The sequence below is a fragment of the Centruroides sculpturatus genome, unplaced genomic scaffold (genome assembly GCF_000671375.1).
Source record: "Centruroides sculpturatus isolate CEXI.00-Female unplaced genomic scaffold, Cexi_2.0 scaffold1044, whole genome shotgun sequence".
NCBI lineage: Eukaryota > Metazoa > Arthropoda > Arachnida > Scorpiones > Buthidae > Centruroides > Centruroides sculpturatus.
The window spans coordinates 241,170-266,277 of record NW_019385231.1 but is presented as its reverse complement, the minus strand read 5'-3'; the positions used below and the strand labels follow the sequence as shown (position 1 = coordinate 266,277).

At 31.7% G+C, this 25,108-nt stretch overlaps 1 protein-coding gene across 1 annotated transcript in view; it reads right to left on the bottom strand.

Annotated features, from left to right (window-relative positions):
* Positions 1–25,108, bottom strand: part of LOC111636484 (structural maintenance of chromosomes protein 4-like) — a 116,718-nt gene that overhangs the window by 47,713 nt on the left and 43,897 nt on the right. Inside the window, exons 11-14 of the mRNA XM_023381744.1 lie at positions 23,750–23,871; positions 14,228–14,336; positions 8,629–8,760; positions 1,939–2,100 (exon numbers count right to left, since the gene is read on the bottom strand). Coding sequence (XP_023237512.1) covers positions 1,939–2,100; positions 8,629–8,760; positions 14,228–14,336; positions 23,750–23,871 — 525 coding nt within the window. The remainder of the gene's footprint in view (positions 1–1,938; positions 2,101–8,628; positions 8,761–14,227; positions 14,337–23,749; positions 23,872–25,108) is intronic.

Below are 25,108 nucleotides of genomic sequence, written 5' to 3'. Positions count from 1 at the left end.
AAAATTTTTATTAAAAAAAACTTTATTTACTTAAAAAAAAATCACATAAAATTGATTATGTAATTAGCTACATCATTTCTACAACATATAAAAAATTTCATAATTTTATTTAAATAAGAAAAAGACTCATGTTGCATCATAAAATCAAATTTTCTTAAAGCAAGGTGGTGGGAAATAATTTAAACAGAATAAATCACACATTCTGCCAAAGGAAGAAATCACTTATCACATGCTATTTTTGGTCTAGCAAAGACCCATTCAAGGTCATTACATTTCTTCCCATCCCTCCCTGAAACTTATAATGGAAACAATGGAGTTTTGGTGGAAAAGTGAGTCATTGTTGATGGTTTATTTTATTTTATTTTATTTTTTGAAAACCAGACTTTAACCCTACTAACCCTCTAACAACTGCCCCTCCCCTGCACACCCCTACTCCCAACCATTTTAAATATGGACATAAACCTTCTGTCCAATAAAATTTAAATCATCATTTATAGTTTACAAGATATAACTGCAATAAATCTTGCCTTTTTTTTTTTTGTTGATCCAGTTTTCGTAGATCCCCATAACAAACTTAATTTAAAGACATATTCAGATCAAAAAAGAGCAAGAGCAACAGAAGAATTCTGTGGTATTTGTGGATTCTGCAATTTTCCCTGACATTTTCTGCTAAAAAACTTATTCTCTGATTTTCCAGGTCTGTGTAAACCCTGAATATAGTGTGAGAATCTGGATGTCATATAAGGATTTTGAAGAATAAAAAGTCGAATAGACTTTTCCCCTTTCCGTTATTTCCGATTATTTCTCCCATTTTCACCCCGTTGCCCGAGGAATAGTCCCCGGACAAAGTTAGAAACAACGCAATTAACTGACCTTGAAGGACGAAGTCGTCTAGGTCAACCGCGGAAGCTCCCCGGAGAACCGCAGGGTGCGGATATAGTATAGAAGATTTCCTAAAAAGGTCATCTGTACGATGAGAAACATTACCTAAAATGGTAAGTCATCTCCCTAGGTGATGACGAATTTAACATTAATTGGTCAAGCGATGTCTGCATTGTCGTCACCCACGACGGGGGAGACTGTCATAAATCTGGAGAACTGTCAAAAGAGTAGCAGATTTTCCCACGCTAAAGAGTATATAAAGGGGTCGGATTTTCTACTCGGCGCTGAGCCAGGGTGCTTAAGCCGAAGAAACCCCTCTGCAAACCTCAAGAGCGATCGTCGGGGAAGAAACATCGACGCAAGATCTGCCAGCACTCTCAGGATCTACGAAGCTCATAATCGCCGCTCCATGCAAAGGTAAAAACTTTGAATATTTTTCTATTCTCTCCATATACGACGGAATTACTCCTCGAAGAGGTTAACAGAAGAAACCTCCGAGCGAACTTCACCAGGAAGAACTTTCTACAGATTAGGAGCGACGGAGCATACACCGTAGAAGGACATCGCTCCACATAACCTTCAAAGGAACCTCAGAAAACAAGGCGACGATCACAGAGTGTTTTATTAACGCCCTATAATTGGAGAACGTTGCCTTCGAGGTAAACCCTTGCCATTATTATTTATCTCTCTCTAACGTGAGCTCTCTCTCGGATTTTAGCGTTAGGTTAGAATAGATTTTAGAATACCTATTTATATCTTGATACGCGTATGTTGTATTTAATATCTTTGTGTAAATTTTCTTAGTTGTTTATTAAATGTGTTCGTTAATTTAAACCCGTGTAATCAATTGGACACCTGATCATTACGACTTCCGACTCCTCCCCACTCATATTTTTAGCCCTCCTATGCCATCCGACAACCGAGAGCGGGTCTTCCCGACCCGTGCAGATTAAGCGGTCATTAGGGTTCGACCCAGTGACCCCCTGCTACTCACAATAGTAATATAAATATATAAATAGTAAAATATATAGTAAATGTTTATAAATATATATTTACCTTGTCAAGAGCAATGAATGTTGCTACACCAACATTATTTCTCTTCAAATAATCTACACACTTTTGTGCAGTTGTCATTGTATCAGTAACAATGTTATCAAGGGGTCCACAAGCTGTTGAAATAGCAATATCATATTTTTCATCTATAGCTCCTAAATCTCCCTATATTTTATACACATTACATATTAGAGAAAAATTTGTCAAAACAGAATAAATTTATTAAATAAAATAATTTAATAATAAATAAAGAAAAAATAATTTAAATAAATTCTTAATTAAACATTTTATAGAATAAATATATTTATAGTAAATAATAAATTACCAAAATATAAATATCAAAATCCCAAAGCATGATTATTGATACTAATGATTTCCATTAATAATAATAGCCTGACTATTAACCGTTTATATAGGGCAACCCATATGTTGAGTAGGTGAAGCAAGGTAGTGTTGCATGGTTTCAAGGTTGTCATAAGGAGAGATTCCCGTATAAACACAAATTTTCAGTAGATGCAGCATTTGAATAGAATTGTTTGAGCCCATAATGGGTTGTAATTCTGTTTGAGCACCTTTTTTTTTGAGAGTTTTTTTGGACACAGACAAGACATTTCTTACCTTAAAACAACAAATGTCTAGTGTATACCCCTCTATTAAGTTCACTTGGGAGAAAGAGGTTGATACGGCAATAGCATTTTTCGATTTGCACATATATAGATCTCCTAAATGGTTACTATTCTTGGTTTACCATAAATTTAATAAGATGCCTCATACCATCCCCACATATGCTTTCCAACTTTTGTGATATATGTGATGCCATTATTGCTGCCCTCATTAGAAGAGTGTTCATGTTATCATCAATGCAAGCGCTTGTAAACATTGAGTTAAACACCATTAGTTTGACAGTATACATAACTGGTTTTTCATATGCTAAGTTCAGATATGTGTATAACATGGTCAGGGAATCTCTATTTCCAAGCACATCACTACATAACAAGAGAAAGGTGTCAATAGTTCAACTGCCATTGCCATACCTCAGATCCCTTTCCATATGCATTTGCTGTATATTCAGATAACATAACTTTCTCCTGCTCCTATCTCTGCTATCGAATTTACACAGACTCATCTGCAACAATCAGGATAAATTCTCCACCTTTGGAAAATCAGGAATCTATGCTGTACCATTTTTTTCCCTGACAAAACAGCGAGTCTTTTCAAATCCACGTTGATAAAACAAAGATGAATCATATGTACATTAGTTATTAGTAAATAATCATCACACAAAATAATTGCAAAGTCTGGAATTACACTTTCAATCTTAATATTTTAATAAAAACTGTTTAATATTTTAATAAAAACTGTTTAGGAACTATTTTCATTATAAATTTATTTAAATTAAAAAATAACTGATAGTAAAAATTATTATTAAGATCAATCATATGCTAACTAAACATGATGTCTTAAATAGTAAGCCTCTAAGGTCTTATCTAAGGCCAAACAACTGCCAGATTAAGTCAGGCTATTTTACTGCTACTATTAATAATTAAATACTACATAGTTTGGCCTAGAGATAGGTGTTAGATGCCAGCTCTTATTAAATTTAATAATTATAATTAAATCAATATTTACTAACTAATTAAAAGGTTCTGGAAGAAAAAAATCAGCTCAGGGTAGAACTAAAACCCACAACTGCTACTTACAATCAGAAGTGTTGCCAGTTATGCTATTTGGATCACTGTCAGATCTTTAGTCCCAGAACTATTAATTTAGATATAACCATACTTGTTACTCACAGAGCCAACTGGGGAATGGCCATGAGTGCTAAGTTGTCCCCAGTCAGTACTATAAATAAGTAGCATGGTTATATCTAAATTAATAATTCTGGAAGCAAAGATTTGATGGAACTCCAGGTAGCATAACTGACAATGCATATAATGGTAAGGGCAGTTGAAGATTCAAGTCTCCAAGCCAATTATTTTCTTCCAGAATCTTATAAATGTGACCGCAGGGTCGGCACCTCTTTGGCGCCCTGTCAGGATGACAATGCATATATTCTAGAATAATTCTAGAAGGTGACTTTCTGAAAAACTATGAACTCTTTCAAGATTCATCCCGGTGATTTTGCGTGGTGAACTTATCGATTGTGACTCTCCCAGGATCATACTCGAGGATCATCAGGTGGATGGGAAGGGGTGCTGTAGAGACTGAATAAGAATGCTGTTCAGAACTCTCCAATCGAACTGTTGTTGATCAGCTTGTGGACTGCAAGGAGTGTCTTGTGATTTGAAGATCAATGAGGATCTTCAGGCAAATTGGAATGAGTGTTAAATGAATATGAACTGTTATATTCACTCTCTCATATCCAAATATGAACTGTCATATTACTCTCTCTAATATAAATTTTTATTATAGAATTTTAAAATTAAAATTAAATAAAACATATCATACAAACCACAATTTTATATATGTGAATATAAATAATCATAAATGTTATTGTTATTCTTAAACTTATAGCATTCATTACAATTGTATTAAAAACTGTTTATATTTTGTTAACTAAATAACTATGTTTCACCTCACATATATATGTTATTTAAATACTTAAAGACATTGTTAGAAAACTTATATATGTATATATAAATATTAATATTTATTGATACGAAAAGAAATGTCACAAATAATTTATAATATTGTTATATCACAAACTATTTTACTAATTAATAATGTCTTCATCTTTATTCTAGAATAATCCTAAACTTTAATTGAAAACTTTAATTAAAAACTCATGATTTGTTATTAAATAATTGTTGAATATAGTTACAAATATAACTAATCCGGTTATGCCTATGCGGTACCGGAAATGTACGTTTTATATGTACCTAAATAAAAGATTGTGTGTGTGTGTGTGTGTGTCAGGATGATACCACTGTGTCCTGTAATGGACACAGGAAGAATTTATCGACCGTTTATTTGGTTACGCAAACGGTCGTGTTTGTGGACTTTTAGTTCCGGGATGGAGGCGTAACGAGAGAATCAGAGGGAGTACACTCTACATAATCCATACATAATGCCCATTTATTGTGCATACTATATACAATCGCAATAGCTATATACAATTGGTTCAATGAACATATCTATTTTTGCCCGGTTACCCGTATTCCTGAGAGAGAGAGCTCACATGAATTTTGCGCAAGAATAAATACCTGGGTTTGAATCATCGATTAGTACTTCACAAAGTTCTTTCGAATGTTGAAATGCTTTTCCCAGTTCCACAAAGTTCTTTCGAACATTGTTGGGCGTAGTCCTTCCGAACAGCGGCGATTAGATGAGTTCCGGGTAGCAGCTAATCCGTTCACGTAAATTGCACAGTGCACCAATTTCCAGAGACTGACTCTTACGCATTGACCCCTCCTTTTTATAAAGGGGGTCTCGTTGGGTTTTTTCCACTGCCTTATTAGGACTGTTTTTTCACTACAGACCAATAGTCTTTTTGAGATTTCGGGTGACACATTCGATGTATCATACTTGACAAGGAACTAAGTTCGTGGGAAAAGATTTTTATGTTCTTTTTTATATCTGTTTGTTGGATATTTCTTGAACTTTTCCTCCCTCAACAAAAATTTTATTTAACAATTTATTCCCTAAATTCGACTCTCACATAAATTACTTAATAGATATTAATTTAATTATAATTATTAAATTTAATAAGAGATGACACCTAATGCTAATGCCTAGGCCAAATTACATAGTATTTAATTATTAATAGTAACGGTAATACAGCCTGATTTAATCTAGCAATCATTTAGTTTTAATTTAACTATTAGGCTTTGAGATGTTTATATTTGAACATGTTATCTATTCATTCATTTGTTCATTACTGAATATTTTTTTAATTTAAAGCATAAAGAAACAATACTTGTTAAAAGAAATATCAGAACAGTTAATCAATTATAATAGCAACTTGTTTAATAATGTAAAAAACTTTTATAAATTAGTACAGAATAATTTATTTAAATTAAAAAATAACTGATAGTAAAAATTATTATTAAGATCAATCATATGCTAACTAAACATGATGTCTTAAATAGTAAGCCTCTAAGGTCTTATCTAAGGCCAAACAACTGCCAGATTAAGTCAGGCTATTTTACTGCTACTATTAATAATTAAATACTACATAGTTTGGCCTAGAGATAGGTATTAGATGCCAGCTCTTATTAAATTTAATAATTATAATTAAATCAATATTTACTAACTAATTAAAAGGTTCTGGAAGAAAAAAATCAGCTCAGGGTAGAACTAAAACCCACAACTGCTACTTACAATCAGAAGTGTTGCCAGTTATGCTATTTGGATCACTGTCAGATCTTTAGTCCCAGAACTATTAATTTAGATATAACCATACTTGTTACTCACAGAGCCAACTGGGGAATGGCCATGAGTGCTAAGTTGTCCCCAGTCAGTACTATAAATAAGTAGCATGGTTATATCTAAATTAATAATTCTGGAAGCAAAGATTTGATGGAACTCCAGGTAGCATAACTGACAATGCATATAATGGTAAGGGCAGTTGAAGATTCAAGTCTCCAAGCCAATTATTTTCTTCCAGAATCTTATAAATGTGACCGCAGGGTCGGCACCTCTTTGGCGCCCTGTCAGGATGACAATGCATATATTCTAGAATAATTCTAGAAGGTGACTTTCTGAAAAACTATGAACTCTTTCAAGATTCATCCCGGTGATTTTGCGTGGTGAACTTATCGATTGTGACTCTCCCAGGATCATACTCGAGGATCATCAGGTGGATGGGAAGGGGTGCTGTAGAGACTGAATAAGAATGCTGTTCAGAACTCTCCAATCGAACTGTTGTTGATCAGCTTGTGGACTGCAAGGAGTGTCTTGTGATTTGAAGATCAATGAGGATCTTCAGGCAAATTGGAATGAGTGTTAAATGAATATGAACTGTTATATTCACTCTCTCATATCCAAATATGAACTGTCATATTACTCTCTCTAATATAAATTTTTATTATAGAATTTTAAAATTAAAATTAAATAAAACATATACAAACCACAATTTATATATGTGAATATAAATAATCATAAATGTTATTGTTATTCTTAAACTTATAGCATTCATTACAATTGTATTAAAAATTGTTTATATTTTGTTAACTAAATAACTATGTTTCACCTCACATATATATGTTATTTAAATACTTAAAGACATTGTTAGAAAACTTATATATGTATATATAAATATTAATATTTATTGATACGAAAAGAAATGTCACAAATAATTTATAATATTGTTATATCACAAACTATTTTACTAATTAATAATGTCTTCATCTTTATTCTAGAATAATCCTAAACTTTAATTGAAAACTTTAATTAAAAACTCATGATTTGTTATTAAATAATTGTTGAATATAGTTACAAATATAACTAATCCGGTTATGCCTATGCGGTACCGGAAATGTACGTTTTATATGTACCTAAATAAAAGATTGTGTGTGTGTGTGTGTGTGTCAGGATGATACCACTGTGTCCTGTAATGGACACAGGAAGAATTTATCGACCGTTTATTTGGTTACGCAAACGGTCGTGTTTGTGGACTTTTAGTTCCGGGATGGAGGCGTAACGAGAGAATCAGAGGGAGTACACTCTACATAATCCATACATAATGCCCATTTATTGTGCATACTATATACAATCGCAATAGCTATATACAATTGGTTCAATGAACATATCTATTTTTGCCCGGTTACCCGTATTCCTGAGAGAGAGAGCTCACATGAATTTTGCGCAAGAATAAATACCTGGGTTTGAATCATCGATTAGTACTTCACAAAGTTCTTTCGAATGTTGAAATGCTTTTCCCAGTTCCACAAAGTTCTTTCGAACATTGTTGGGCGTAGTCCTTCCGAACAGCGGCGATTAGATGAGTTCCGGGTAGCAGCTAATCCGTTCACGTAAATTGCACAGTGCACCAATTTCCAGAGACTGACTCTTACGCATTGACCCCTCCTTTTTATAAAGGGGGTCTCGTTGGGTTTTTTCCACTGCCTTATTAGGACTGTTTTTTCACTACAGACCAATAGTCTTTTTGAGATTTCGGGTGACACATTCGATGTATCATACTTGACAAGGAACTAAGTTCGTGGGAAAAGATTTTTATGTTCTTTTTTATATCTGTTTGTTGGATATTTCTTGAACTTTTCCTCCCTCAACAAAAATTTTATTTAACAATTTATTCCCTAAATTCGACTCTCACATAAATTACTTAATAGATATTAATTTAATTATAATTATTAAATTTAATAAGAGATGACACCTAATGCTAATGCCTAGGCCAAATTACATAGTATTTAATTATTAATAGTAACGGTAATACAGCCTGATTTAATCTAGCAATCATTTAGTTTTAATTTAACTATTAGGCTTTGAGATGTTTATATTTGAACATGTTATCTATTCATTCATTTGTTCATTACTGAATATTTTTTTAATTTAAAGCATAAAGAAACAATACTTGTTAAAAGAAATATCAGAACAGTTAATCAATTATAATAGCAACTTGTTTAATAATGTAAAAAACTTTTATAAATTAGTACAGAATAATTTATTTAAATATGTTGTTATACTCTTCACATGAATTTTAATATTTATTATTATTATTTTAATCTAACTTACAAGTCTTCCTAAAATTCCTGGTATATTATTTTGTTCTTTCTGTCGCATTAATGTTTCAAGAACTTTTCCACGACTTCGATTTGCATTCATAGCACTTCTTGCATCTTCAACTCTTAATCGTTTAATTTTTACCTAAATAAAAATAAAACTATTAACACATTTTCCAAATTCAAGAATATTTTTCCCAATTCAAAATTTTATCATTAAAAAAACCACATAGTTTATTTTTAATATTATATAAACCAAATGAAATGTCAGTTAGTTCAGGTATATTTCAGTTATTGTTTAATAATTAATTTAAAAAAACTGAAATCATTAATTTCTTATTGTTTCAAAGGCTTTCAATGAATTTATAGCTTCTAATATTCTGATATTGTCAAGTAATATTTTTTAATACTGATGACAATAATGATTGTTATTATAATACATTTATGCTATCAAAACTAATGAAAATAAATATAATAAGCAGAACCATATTGTATCAATTACATCAATCTTATTCTACAAAATATATCAATATGATCATTTCTTATCATATAACATCATATTCTTCTTTTCAGTAACAAATATCAACATATTGACTAATTGTATTTGCTTTTGTAAGCTACTACATTCTTTTATTCAAAATTACCTCATTTCAAATTCTTTAAAATATGCAAATTACTTTCTGTGAAAGTTGAAGTTGTACACACAACAGAACTCTTGGTATATTTATTTAAAATTTATTCCTCTATACAGGATGGCAATAATTAACCCGTACAAAGTTTGTAGCAATGCTGCACCTGAACTTTTTTACTGTCACCAATTTTCATACTGTTGTTTAATTCTCCATGATTTCCTGCCCATGTAGATGTGCTTTCAGTGTAATAAGGGCTAGTTCTTTATTTTTTTTAAAATGTCAAACAAATGTTGTGCAATTTTGGAGCTATTCCGGCAAGGAAAGCGCCAATGTGAAATTGTTCATTTGCTTGGTGTTCCCAAAATGACAGTCTTGGATGTAGTTCAGCAATTCAAGGAGCTTGGCCATGATGGTGACCATCCCGGACGTGGAAGAACACGTCTAGAAACCGCAAGATCATCAAAAAGCGAGTTGACCGACATGCGAAGATCTCCACGAGAAAAATTGCTCGTGAGATCAGAATCAATCGCGAATCGGTGCGGTTTATGGAGAAAAAGGAACTTGGACTCAAGTCCTACAAGTTCCAAAAGTTTCAGCTCCTCACCAATGAAAATAAGTGCATGCGACTCCAAAGATGCCATCAACTCAAGCATCGAGCTGCAGGTTGACAATGGGAGTGCATTCTCTTCATAGATGAGAAGCTTTTTTCCTTACAACAGGGGCACAACCATCAAAACGACAGGAACTGGTCCACGGAGGCTCCTAAATGCTCAGCCGTCATCAAACATCACCAAAATTTAATGTTTGGTCCTGAATTTGTGCAAGTGGCAAGACACCCTTGTTTTCATCAATCAAGGGTCCAAAATCAATCAAGACATGTACCGCTGTGACATACTTGAGGCCATGGTACTTCCGTGGGCTCAGCAGAATTTTGGTGGTGTGAAATGGATGTTTCAGCTGGACTCAGCGCCGGCACAATAATGAAGAAGACTGAGTGGTGCAAGGCTCATTTTCCTGATTTCATCTCATCTGCGGAATGGCCACCATACTCACTGGATCTGAACCCGATGGACTATAGTGCATGGTCCAGTTTGGAGGCTAGGGCCTGTGCTAAGCACCACAGAAGTTTGGAGTCACTGAAGCAATCCTTGTGCCGGGAGTGGGACAAACTGTCTCCAGAAGAGCTGTGGCCCATCGCTGAGAATTTAGAAACGCGTTTGGGGCTCTGCATCACGGCAAAAGGAGGCCACTTTGAATCCGGCTGAATATCTGATTAATACATAAAGTATTGTCACTGCTAGTCACTGTTGTTTTGCTAATTTTTGTTTCTTTACTAAATTTATGATGCAAAAAACTTGCACGGGTTAATTATTGTCACTCTGTAAAACACTGAAAGCTCTGTTCATTATTACATAATATGATACTTTAATAGCAAAAAATAAAAATAAAAACTTTAGAAATGGTTTTAATAATACAGTAAAACCTACCAAAATGGAAAAAATAATTTAGTGCTGTGAGATTTCACTTTACACACAGGTTTTACCATACTGAGGCAACTCAAAAGCATAATACAGTGGGGATCGGTTAACGAACATAATCCGTTCCAAGACTTTGTTCGTTATCCGAATTGTTCGTTAACCGATTATCGATTTACCATAGGTTTGTATGGGAATTTGATTAATTCGTTCCGAAGACTCCAAAAAATAAAAAAAATATATACTTTTTTTACTACATTTATTTACATGTAATAGTAAAAATACATACATATGCTGTCTTGCATTTTTATTAGTCATGTTTTATCCGTTTGTGGGGGTTAAACAATCTGTCCAATGTCGATTGCTTTTCTCTTTTCTTCAGGATTTTTCGGAAGTAATTAATAGTATTGTAATTGTAGAGATCCCCAACCCAATGAACCTTATTCTGCTTTGGTTGCCACTTGGATGATATAACATCCTCCCACTCCTTCAAAAGATCTTTAGTAGCAGATGTCGACATTGGTCCTCTTTCGTCTTCCTCTTTTCCAAAAGATAACACATTTCGCTGAGTTTCTCGGTATTCTTCATTTGAGAGTTCTTGGAGTTTTTCTGTCGTCAGATCAATTTCAGGTTCCATTATGAGCTCTAAAATGCTCTTTATTTCTCAGACGTAATTTTCATTACTCCATTAACAGCTTGAGACTTCTTGATATATCTTTCATAGCTAAGATTGAGCCTACTATAGACCTGTTCAAGCCATACTGCCTAGCAATATCAGACACCTTGTGCTCACTTTCTACCTTGGCTATTATCTCTTACTTGGTTTCTACAGTGAGCACAGTTCTTGACACTCCTCTTTTTAGGCTCCAAAATATTATCAGTTTCTTTTTTAAATAAAAAGTTCAGAAAAGCACTTACAAAAATTCAGAGAACAGAAATCAACTAGGCCACAAAAAATTATTTAAATACAAGGCCCAAATGAAATTCGAAATTTGGTATTAAAACGTTAACGAATATCCTTTCACCTTTCGTAAATAAACCCCGAAGCAAAATTTAACAAGTACCTGTCCGACAGTCTCGCAAAGACTACAAAAATTATTTGTCAGAAAGGTAAACAAAAAGCCGGAATTACAAGAGTGAGTTTCAAAATTTGGAGGAATACTATCCGATCGGTATCGAGTTGAGAGTCGATCTTATGTCTCCCACGCTCCGGAAGGTTTCGAATTGTTACCTGAAGACGAGGGAAAATCAATTGGTATTCGTTATTTTCGGTCGCTTCTTTTTATGTTTATTCAGTAAAGTGTTCGTGTCCGATCATAAAAATCTTTCGCAAAAGTGTTTGTTATCCGATTTGTTCGCTATCTGAACTGTTCGTTAACCGATCACCCACTGTATAGTGTCAGCTATAAAACATATTCTAGGTCTATTCAATTTGATGCTCTCTTAGAAATAAAGTGTAAAATTTACTTTGTTTTTAATATTTTTTGCAAGTTAAAGTAATCTATATCATTAATATATACATGTGTATATTGAACTCTGATGAATGATAGCAAGGAATTCATACATGCCATCTAAGGCTACAGTGGTACCTTGGTATACGTCTGCTTTAGAATATGTCAAATTCAGAATACATCCTGTTTGGACGAAACAAATTTTGTTCAATATACAACTTAATTCAATTATACATGCCATCTATGAACAAGTAGCACTATCGGTGTACTAGACCAGGCTAGATGTTCACAATGCCACAGTTTATAACTTTGTTAAATTTCTTTTGATTTTAATTTGTAAGTAAAATTTTATTATTTTTATTAATCATGAATTGCAAAAAGGCAAATGAAAAGAAACAGAAAACTAAAAAAAATTACTAAAATCACAATGAAACTGAAAAAAAAGATTGTTGAGAAATATGAAGGTAGCATGCGCGTTCCAGATTTAACTGTTGCATACCATATTCTGAGAACTATGTGAGACCTGAAAGGCCCTGGGTCTAATCTATGAATTTTTATTAAATATGTTTAAATATCGACACAAAATATTACTTCATTTTTGTGAAAAACTAGTGTTTTAGACGTGGGAAAAAACCAGATAACAGATGCTACTTCCTTTCACAGAAGAGAACATCCTCTGACTTTCCCTTATCTGGTTAAAAATCTCGCTCAGATGGGANTAAATATGTTTAAATATCGACACAAAATATTACTTCATTTTTGTGAAAAACTAGTGTTTTAGACGTGGGAAAAAACCAGATAACAGATGCTACTTCCTTTCACAGAAGAGAACATCCTCTGACTTTCCCTTATCTGGTTAAAAATCTCGCTCAGATGGGAAATGGTTACCCCTCATTCATCCCCCTTTTGTCCGTTCTCACGAAAGAGTTACTGGCCGATGATTGGTCGAAATTCAGGAGATATAAGGGAAATTAGTCCGAATTCGGGGAGTTCTTCGACAGATCCGAAGCATCTAAACTCCACGCAGTTCTCCTCCTGATGGCCAACGCCCTTAACGGAGTCCCATAGACGACATCCCGAGTCTACACGGAGAAGTGATATTTTTATATTTTGTGCATGAATTGGTCTCCTGTATGAAAGTAATATGAACTCTATCTACAAGGTGTCCTTTACCTACAGAAACGAAGACGACGACAACTAAACAGGTCGTATGTTTTGGAATGATTTTGTGAGCTCTCTCTCTCGATCGCGCATTAACATAGAATAGGTTTTAGCCTATAGCTTGTCGCTTAATTGTCGTTCATCGATTATTTGTATCCGTTTTGTTTAGATTTATTAAATTTACTCTTGTTTATTTTACAGAAATGTCTCTTCAAATTTATTCCGAATCAGATCGCAAACGCGTGTTAATCCGCGTATAATAAGATCGATTAACTGGTGTCAAGGAATCCTGATGAGCATCTGAACTTCGCCATTCAGATCAATATTGATAACGCTCTCCTATTAAAGTTAGAGAACTGGTCTTACCGACTAGTGCCCGTAAGTGGCGTAGATTAAGACCTACGTCCTGGCGGATCTCACAACTACAATATCGACAATCATGAAAAATAAAGACTGCTAACGTTGCGAAAGGGGTTAAATCAATTTCTAAACAGAAGTCGAAGACATTAGATCATGTTGAGAAATTGTTTTTACTTTGGATAACTGAAAAACAGTGTGCTGGAGACAGCGTATCAGAAGCAATTATTTGCGAGTAAGCTAAAAAATACATGCTGATCTCATGAAAAATCAAGCAGGAACTAGCCAGGAAAGCGAGGTGTTTAAAGCCAGCCATTTTTTTTTTTTACATGAGAACAGAGTAATCACTTTTTTTACATTACTTCTTATGGGAAAGGTTGATTCAGTATATGTCCTATTTGGTATAAGTCCAAACATCAGGAACAGATTAAGGTCATATACCAAGGTTCCACTGTATTTTCAATTTATGATAACTTCAGTTTCTGTGCCATAAGTCAAGACTATGATATCTTATATGCTACAATAAAAACATTTACCTCACTACTTATAAAAGACTCTTGTTTGACAATATCAGTAAGTTCTATCTGATATTTTTCTAATTTTTCTTCACAATCTGGTATTCTCTTCTTTGTGTCATTAATTGCACTGTTTTGAACAAAAGAAAAGATATAAATATTATTATAAATGAATAAACTTTAATTTTTCTTAATTTTATAATTAAATGACATTAAAGACATTTAAATACAGATATCCCTCATATAACATGGTTTCACTCTATCAGTTTGAAAATTAGGGATATACCGCATACAACACAACTTCCAGTTTTGCTCTAACACAGTTTGGGAAATCCTCCATACAAAATTTCACAATTTTTAAGTGTAAATTCCATTATTCAATTTTTTATTTTTTTATTCAAGCAAGCATGCCTGTTGTTTCAAATTTGCCCATAGACAAATAACGTAACCAACACCTTATTGTTTGCTGAGGGAGTTTTTATTAAAAACGAACGTTTTCGATCCACTTAACGGATCATCATCAGGCTAGAACATACGAAAATGGAATACATAATAAATGGAACAATAAGTTCAAAAATACGTTGAATTTTTGAACTTATTTGAACAAAAGGTGTTGGTTACGTTATTTGTTTATTTTTGCTGGGTACGATTGTATTCAATATTTGCCCATAGATTTTAGAATATTAAAGTTTTCAATTTGTTTTGTGTGTTTTGTCAGTTTTACTATAATGAAAACTGGTAGTACAATTTTTTCTTCCTTGACCTAGCTTTCCTATCAACAAGGTGTCATCATTGTCATTGCTTTCAGATTTTAGCCTTTAAGACCCGCTATGTTTTGTTTTAATAGATCAATCTTCATATTTAGTAAAGTTTATTTAAACATTTTTAGGTAAGTGCAACCATATTTTTGCAGAATGACTGGCATGCCACATAAAAACGGGAGAAACCAGCATGCTGGAAACCACAGGATTACCAGCATTCCAGTTAAACTGAAACTAAAATATAAAATTAATCAGATCTAACAAAACCAGTTGTTAATTAAATATTAAAGAAAACATTATTTGGAGTACAATAAAATAACATTTTAATTGAACTGATTTAAAATCAAGAAGCAAGTTTTACTTACAAGACAATAAAACAATTAATGACTTATTGATAGCAGCAGCAGCAGCAGTTAGTCATTGGTCAGTGTAACTGCACTGCTGAACTAGCCTGACCTTAAAAATAACACTATCTTAAATTTCACATGAAGCCATGTTAATCAGTGTAAATTGAGATAATTTACAGTTTCTGATATTTAATATGTTTAATTTTGTGTTTTTGAATCAAGTAACAATAAAATACACATAAAAAAAAAAAGCACTTTCGGAATTCCACGAGTATTTCACATTGTTAGAAAAAAGACAAAATGAATAAATTAAACATATAATTGTAGTTTTTTGATGTAATGCTGACAGTTTTGCAGTTTTTATTTGTTTTTACATGAGTAACTCATTTGTTTTTTTTTAATGCACCCTTTAGAGAGAGATCTATAACCTCACTTAAACCAGCATGTTAGTTTTTACCATACAAAAATATCTGATTTCATGGTCTCCCCAGATAGACTAGCATGCCAGTCATTCCATGAAACTATGGTATTAAACATTTTTTAAAACTGTAGGTAAGCAAACATTCGTAAAATGACAAATGGCAGTATCTTGGTACTAGAACAATTCAGTATTCAAAGAAAAATTCTGGAAAAAAGTTGCTTGGTACTCGACCAAAAAAAAACATGAACTGCTAGAACAAATTTTCAATTAATAACATACTTTTATTTTGCCATCCATAAGTTTTTTATGATAAAAATAAAAAAATATGAAAATGTTGTTGATACTTTTGATCAAGATCAACATAAAAGCTGAGATGATTACAATACTTTGTAAAAAAATCATCCTGATTTAACTAAAATTAATATTAACATGTAATACAGTACTTTTAATTATGATCGTTAATTAATTATTGATTGCTTTAATAAACATATTTCTCTTAGTAATGTAACAGAATAATATACTTTTGCTAACTTCTGAAATGTAGCTCTATGTTTTGTATTAATCCTTTGTTTCATATAGCATGAATTTATATGATGCGGGACTTTTTCAGAATTTAACTACCATGTTATATGAGAGATACTTGTTTATTAATGCAATATAATAATAAAATTCAATATTTTTATTTAATATGGAAAATAGCTTTTATAGCTTTAGTCATAAATCTATCAGTAGTGAATTTAAATTAGTGAATAAATGGTGAACAGAATGCTATTTCAATGTCATTCAGTTTTAGTTTCAAATTCAATATTTATTCTATACAATAAATTAGCAGTAAATAGTAATTTAAATGTAATCTTCTCAAACAGAATAAAATGCTTTATGCCTTTAATATCAAACATTTACACTTTAATAATGAAAAAATTTTATTAAAATATTCTAACAAAAAAAGACATTAAGATGGTCAGATCAGTGTTCCCACTGTCAATTGCCATTTTTACATTGTTCTCTGTCAGATATCTCACACCACTGAAATTTTGACTTAACAATAAGCATAAATAAGACAAATGATAATGTAAGAATCAGGATTTAGGGGGGGTTATTTTTAAAGAAATTAGTAGTTAAGAAGAACGTTCTTATTTTCGACTAAAAAAATATTTTGTTTTGGAGAGAAGTTAAACAAAGAAAAGATGTAGCTTCTGTCATTTTCAAAAGAAGGGAAGTTGAACTTCCTTTAGATGGCTGACTTGAGAGATGATTCAAATGCGGCCTTTGCACATGAGACTTGGCCATCTGAAGCAGCCACTATAAAAAGGGCTTTTTTTCTGCCATTTTAGGCAGTTCAATGAGGTACAAACATGCCATAGGAAGCAGTTCGACAAAAATCAAGATGATTATTAAAAACGAACGTTTTCGATCCACTTAACGGATCATCATCAGGCTAGAACATACGAAAATGGAATACATAATAAATGGAACAATAAGTTCAAAAATACGTTGAATTTTTGAACTTATTTGAACAAAAGGTGTTGGTTACGTTATTTGTTTATTTTTGCTGGGTACGATTGTATTCAATATTTGCCCATAGATTTTAGAATATTAAAGTTTTCAATTTGTTTTGTGTGTTTTGTCAGTTTTACTATAATGAAAACTGGTAGTACAATTTTTTCTTCCTTGACCTAGCTTTCCTATCAACAAGGTGTCATCATTGTCATTGCTTTCAGATTTTAGCCTTTAAGACCCGCTATGTTTTGTTTTAATAGATCAATCTTCATATTTAGTAAAGTTTATTTAAACATTTTTAGGTAAGTGCAACCATATTTTTGCAGAATGACTGGCATGCCACATAAAAACGGGAGAAACCAGCATGCTGGAAACCACAGGATTACCAGCATTCCAGTTAAACTGAAACTAAAATATAAAATTAATCAGATCTAACAAAACCAGTTGTTAATTAAATATTAAAGAAAACATTCTTTGGAGTACAATAAAATAACATTTTAATTGAACTGATTTAAAATCAAGAAGCAAGTTTTACTTACAAGACAATAAAACAATTAATGACTTATTGATAGCAGCAGCAGCAGCAGCAGCAGTTAGTCATTGGTCAGTGTAACTGCACTGCTGAACTAGCCTGACCTTAAAAATAACACTNGTAATATTGGTAACTCCATTTAATGTATTTTTATTCAATTGTGTATTTTACTTTGTATTAATTCTTTAGTTTAGTTATATTAAATTTATTGTTATATAAACGATCTTATTCATTATGCACTCCAACTCACTCGACAGTTGACCCCTTTGCTTTTCTCGAATGTTGTCACTCGAACGTCACAGATATTTCTAATTAAAGATAAATCATGAGTTAAACTGCAAAATAATAGTTTAACTGGTGTCGGAAATCCTGGCAGGAGACCAGATTATAAGATCGTACGTCTCCACCTTTCTAATAAACACTTTAAAAGCCATCCTTAAAAGTTAGAGATCGGATCACAAGATCTCATGCAGATTAAGTGGTCATTCGATTACCCATGACCCCCTGCTTGTCTCACAATAAGCTATTGCTATTACATATGATAGCTGTTTATATATTGCAGTGATGGCATAAATAAATATAAATTTAAATTATTGTAAAGAATTTATCAAACTATTGAAGAAAATTATAAAAGTTTTTCACTTTGGACTCCGAGTGTTCCAAATTCAATAAGAATGCTACCAAAAACAATTAAAATTCTTTACATATTTTACAAAAATTACTACATCTTATGTCATCCACTGAATGTTGGTATATTATTTCTTCTTGTTAGCATAAAATTAGTTATGCAAAAACTGAATATTTGAAATAGTTGAAAGCTGCAATATTCATTACATTTCTTACATTTTCATAAAATATAAAAACATAATGTAAAAAATATAATAATAATTAAAAAAAATCATATAAAACATGAAAAATTCATAATAGTCACATCCTAAAAATATATATATTTTTACTCAAATTTCCAATAGTTTACTTCCTTTTTTTTATGTATGTTTTAATTATACTATCCTTAACTTTATTTTATTTATTAGTTATATGTCATAATAGTTTTCATTGATTATCAATAATTACTAATGGGTTAAGTACTTTTTATTCCATTCTTTGTAAATAATAATGAGCAAAAATTATTATGACATCATCATAATGCCAGGCTGCAAGTTTTAATCATATTTTTAATTTAAAATATCCACAAGTTTCCATAATGTGTTTTTGAATTCTGCCACACGAGAGTGTATGTCTCGGCAGCCATTAAGATACTGCTAGTTGTTAGTATATGTCTGCAATCTTTAGTTTTTCATTGGTGACATGCATTATAAAACATATTCAGGTAGATATTGTGCAGTGGTTGGATGCCATAATAGCCAGAGAGTATTTTCTAAGTGGTTTGAAGCTGTATGAAGGGTACACAAAAACATGATGCATCAAGATTGTCTATGTATTCGACAATTCCAATTACATTCGTTTCCATGTGATGAATATATAAGAAGGGAATGGGTAACCATCCATGCATGTACTGTACATTCAGCTAGAAAAATAACTTTGCCACAAGTCCAGACAGAATGATTACTTACAGATAAGGTTTGTGATTACTCTACATTTTGTCTTAAGAACACAAGTGTTTTGTGACAATTCATTAATTAAAATTTCACCCACTCTATCACTTGAAAAATAATTATAAGACAAGCCTTCTATAATTAAGCATTTCTTGGTAATCATAGCTTTACTTTTAAAATAAGATGTTCAAATATAGTTGGATATTCTCTCATCATTATTTTGGGATTTTATGATACTAATTGATGAAAATAAAATTAAAAAATACAAGTTTGTAGAAGAAACTATACAAAAATCCAAAAATTTTGTATTAGACTTATTTCTATGATATTCTGTGAATATTTTGGATTACTTTATGAATTAAACAATGATGTAAATATTTCCTGATAGATAATAATAGTGAAATATTAGTAAAATTACAGAAGCCAATTTTGCCAATTATTTTCTAGAAACAATAAAATATTCAGGTTTTATTAATTTTACTTTAAATCTTTTTCAGTTTTAAATGATATTTCCCTACCATACATGTAGTACACTTTTTTTCTTTGTTAGAAAAAATTTAAACTCGTGTAAAAAATTATTAAAAATACTCTCTCTATATTTTTGTGTGTAAAAAAAGGGCTGGCAAAAATTACAATTTAATAAAGTAAAAATTAATTATTAAATTGTAATTTCCACAAGCCCTTTTGTACAAAGAAATGTTATATTTTTAATTGTGTTGGGATTATCACCTGTGGACATTTTAGACTGTTTTACATATATGTGTAGAGTAGTAGCCTACAAAGAAAGGTCATCTCTGAAGTTAAAAGTTGTTCCTGGTGATTGGACATCGCAAGCAATGAATATATGTTTAGTATCTGTAATGTAATTTTTACTTTATTAAATACTCTCTTTATAATTTAAAATATAAAAACCCTTACAAATACTACCAAAGTGGTCACTGCAAAAGAATTTTTATTAGTTATTTCAAAATCAATCATATTCTCAATTCTGTAGTTCTATAGTTCCTTAGTTCTTGCAGTATCATAATGGTGGCATGACAGTGGCATTACAGTATGGGAAAATACATGAACCTTCTCTGGTCTGGAAACTAGTGGATACCTTATGGTCTCAATCTCAAATTAGTAATGTCCTGTCCGTGTCATTACACTTTTCTTGATAACAACAGAATCATGCTGGTCGTCTATGTAGCTGTTCTGGGAAATTTTTTAATTGAATTTATATGACTTCCATTTTTGACCAGAAGTTTGTATGAAATTAATCAAGGTCTCCTGCCCATAAGCTTTCCATATTTGGTCTTGACTTTCATCTATCTAATGCTGTTCTCAAGATTAAGGAAAGATAGACAGACAGACAGCCAGATGGAATTTATAGGTCTACAATTTTTGTTTCCAACATCTTTAGAATACACATCTAAACTTCAATCTGAATTGTCTTAATTTTTCTGAATAATTCTGTTGTAATCTTGTTTCTCATTCTTCACCCACAAAGCAAACTCCAATGCAGACAAGCTCACAAATAATAGAAAACACTGAAACTGACCACATAGCATTGTGTATTGGTGCTACATATTACAAAACAAAACCAAATAGCATTTTTTATATAAGAATAATGAAAATATTCTCAAGGTATTCTAGAATGCAAAATGATTATATAATGAAAAACATCTTTTGATTTCCAGTAGTATTTTAATACAACAAAAACGTTTTCAACCTATTCATAGGTCTTCCTCAGTTAGGACTAACAAATAGAATTCATAAAATAGCATTTTTAAATTAAAGTAGTTGGCTAAGACAAATGATAAGCTATTGAAATATGATAGCTTTTTATATATTGCACTAATGGTATAAATAAATATAAATTTAAAAGAATTTATCAGACTATTGAAGAAGATTATAAAAGTTTTTCACTTTGGATGAACCCTTTTTGATGACACAACATATTTGTCTTCCTGGCTTGTGTATTTTAACAAACTCAAAGATATGTAACATTTTTGGTGCTTTTGCAATCTAATTTTAGCATATAATCAGACAAATAGTAAATCCTTACAACAGAATAACTCAACAATGTGCATAGAAAATCACTTTCCCATACTTGAAAAAATGTACAAAGAGATTGCTAGGAAAAACAATGCAAGGATAGTATATAAAAGAAACTGTACAATTTTTAATCAAGACAGAAATGGTAAACCGAAAGATAAATGTTTCACCAAGCCAGGAGTATACTCCATCCCTCTAGAAGTTCAACATTTTCAATGTAAACTTGTATGTGGGAGCTACAAGGAGCCTGAAAGCAAGACTCAAGAATATGAACAGTACAGTCTTATCCAACTACACCAGGGAAGAAGACATAAAAGTTGCATAGGAAGATGCAGCAATAATCCAACCAAATAGAAATCTTAACATCCTCCAACACTTGGAAATAAATGAAATATTTAAAACTCAAAAACAAAAAACTTGTATTAAGTTTAGAGATGCAGACAGTCTTTCCACAGCTTGGAAATACATTTTTAAACTGTAAAATTTGACACTAATGTTCACACACAATCCATGACTTGTTTAATCTCGATTTACCCACAACCTCAATTTCAACTGTTGCCAGTCGAATGTTGAGCTTTTCACACAGGCAGTCTGCTTGAGAAGAACTCAGCTATTGCACATGATGATAAAACTGACATAACTCCATGATAAATCACAAACACCAATAAAAAAAAAAATGGAAACTGGTAACAAAGATGTGTTATTAATAGGCCTACATGCAGCAAAGTTATTGAACATGCACAATCAAATGACTGTAAACAAAAATTGTTTAAGTCATTTGCTCAACATACATTGTCATATGAAGAGGAACCAAGACATTTTTGCCATATATCTAACAATAGCCAGATCTCATCATCTCTCCAAAGATCTTTTTTATTTCTCTGTTGATAGAACGGCACTTGTTCTGCAACCATCTTGTTTCTTCTTGTGCACACGGAATTGTGGGAACTCTCTTATGACTGGATCTAGTTTCAAAAACTCTCGTGTCAATCGCGAATGAACCTCATTTCAGTCAATATTTAAATGATCTAGAGAGGTCACACAATGGCAAAGCCACTAATTTTATCACAATCTAGATTGAAATGCTCAGTGCAAATGGCGTATTACAGCCTATTAGTTATTTTTAGTTATTTATTTATTTATGTTTTGTTTATTTTAAAAGTTAAATTTTAATTATTAATTTTTTATTTTTTTAAAATTTTATACTATACAGGTAGCCCTTGGTTTATGCTGGCTCAATTTACACCGATTCACAATGCCGCTGCACAATTTGCTGTTTTGCAGTGTAATTCCCTGATTTTCACTATACTAGACTGATTTTCATTTCAGTGTTGACGTATTTACCAAGCCGCATTTGTTAAAACAAAGATTTTTATTGAATATATTTATTTTTTCTGTTTAATATTATTGGGTATGTATACATTTGCATTAAATTAATATTAAAGTACTAAATGTTTAGATACCCACGAGTCAAGTTATCAAACTTAATAGTCCAATAAACAGCGTCTGAATCCATAGCGCCAATGAATGTATCCCGTATCAGTTCATTCAGTAAAACACCTTACGATGCAGTAGCACTTCCGGCGATCACAAACTATCGTTAGTGAGACAAATCTACTTCTCGTTGGCCAGACGATATCTATCTCTCCTTAGCCACCTTCAATTTTCCCGTTCAAACTGACCTTATATATGTGCTACAGCGACCAGTGGTGACCAATCAGTGTCTCAGCTTGTCTGTAGCTCTACGCTGGGTTAATGTATCCTTTCGACTATGGAAAGTTTGACGGATGAACTTTGTGAGTTAGACAATGATTGGGAGCGAAGTGCAAATGTAAAAAGGAGCATCATCACATCCATTCGACCATATTCCGAAATTCTCAATGAAAGAAAACAAAAATGCAAACAATTAAAGATGGATACTTTTTCCGAAAAATGTAAGAGATCCGAAACTAAAAATTTTTAATAAAAACATTTCACTTTATTTTATAATAAAATACATTTTAAAAATTAAATTTATATGTATTTTGTATTATATTGTATTAATAAACAAAATTATTTGCTTATTTTTCACTTATTTAGAACCTAACCCTATACCTCAGTGTAAATATGGGTTCATTTTACGCCAATTCGATTTGCACCAGCTTTTCTAGAAACAAAACTGCAGCATAAACCGAGGGCTACCTGTATATGGTTAAATTTTAAAACCTCAGACTTTCTAATTTTGTATTTGTTCAATTTTAATTTAAAAATGCTATTTTATGTATTCTATTTGTTAGTTCTAACTGAGGAAGACCTATGAATAGGTCAAAAACGTTTTTTTATTATATTAAAATAATGCTGGAAATCAAAAGGTGGGTTTCATTTTATAAGAATAATTTATAATATGTACCTCTTTTTCTCCTTTAACAAAGTTTCATTTTTTTCAAAATTTTTAACCATTTCTTCATATTTTGCTGTTTCACGTTTTTCAGTACTAAGATACAGTTCTAACTCTGAGCGTGCTATTTCCATCTAAAAACATCAACATTTAAAATTATTGAATTTATACAGAAATCCATTATTAAATACATATTGAAATCATCTTTTAACAAAATATAATATTTTGTTAAATATAATTGATTTATTTAATATTTAAATTTTTGAACTATGTAATTAAAGAATATTTTAAGTATAGTTTTAAATAATATAAATTTGTATATGTTGCAGTAAAAATAGAAAGAAACTAAGTGCAACTTATAGTTTTAAAAATACACACAATAAATTCTAAAACATTAGGTTGGTCATAAATAAATTCATTCTGAAAGAATTAGTTTATTTATTTCTAACTAGCTTACACGTTAGTGTTGCCTGGAGAATTGTAAACATCTCGTAACTTCATAAAATTTTGTTATGTTACTTAATGTCATGTAACATAATGCATGTAATAAGAGAAAATCTTGCTAAGACTTACTGATGATTTTATAATTTTCCAAATTAAATAGATCAATGGTAACAATAGAAACTGCTCCTATTTCCTCAATATTCCAGGAAATGGGAGATAATTTTGATTGTGACAGCCACTTCATAGGCCACATGGAAATATGGAAATGCAATTCATAAATATAGGATGTCCCATATTTCACAACTTGTGATTTAATCAACTATAACTTTCTAATGAAATCAGATTTTTTTTAATAATGGAAGTTACTTCTTGTTCTCCATTGCAAAGTCAACTTGAGTTCTGCCAAAATTGATACAAATCTCTAAACAAAGTGGCTTTTCACATGCCTTTTAGCAGAGATCAATACTAATCATGTTAAATTCCTAAATGATCACATCATGCAATTCATCCACATTGTATATCCTATGGCTATAAACCTTATATTTTAAATACTCCCATAAAAAAGTCCAATGGAGTCATATCTGAAAACCAAGGGCTGTCTGATATACCCACCGTGGCCATCCAATGATGTGGAACTGGGTCATTCAGCCAATTTTTAGCCATCTGATCAGAATGAGATGGAACTCAATCTTAATGCATACCAAATTTTGTTGATATCTCAAATCGTGTTGTGTCTGCTGAAGCAGCATATACATTTTATCTTCAAGAAGTTCCTGGTAGGATTCATGTATAATGACCTATCACTCAGTCACAAGATCAAATAAACTAGTCTAATCAAATTGCAGTCAACAAAAGTGACTGTAGCCTTTACCATCAGACTGGGACTCTGAAGATCGTACTCAATTACTTTTTCCAGATTAGTTGAAC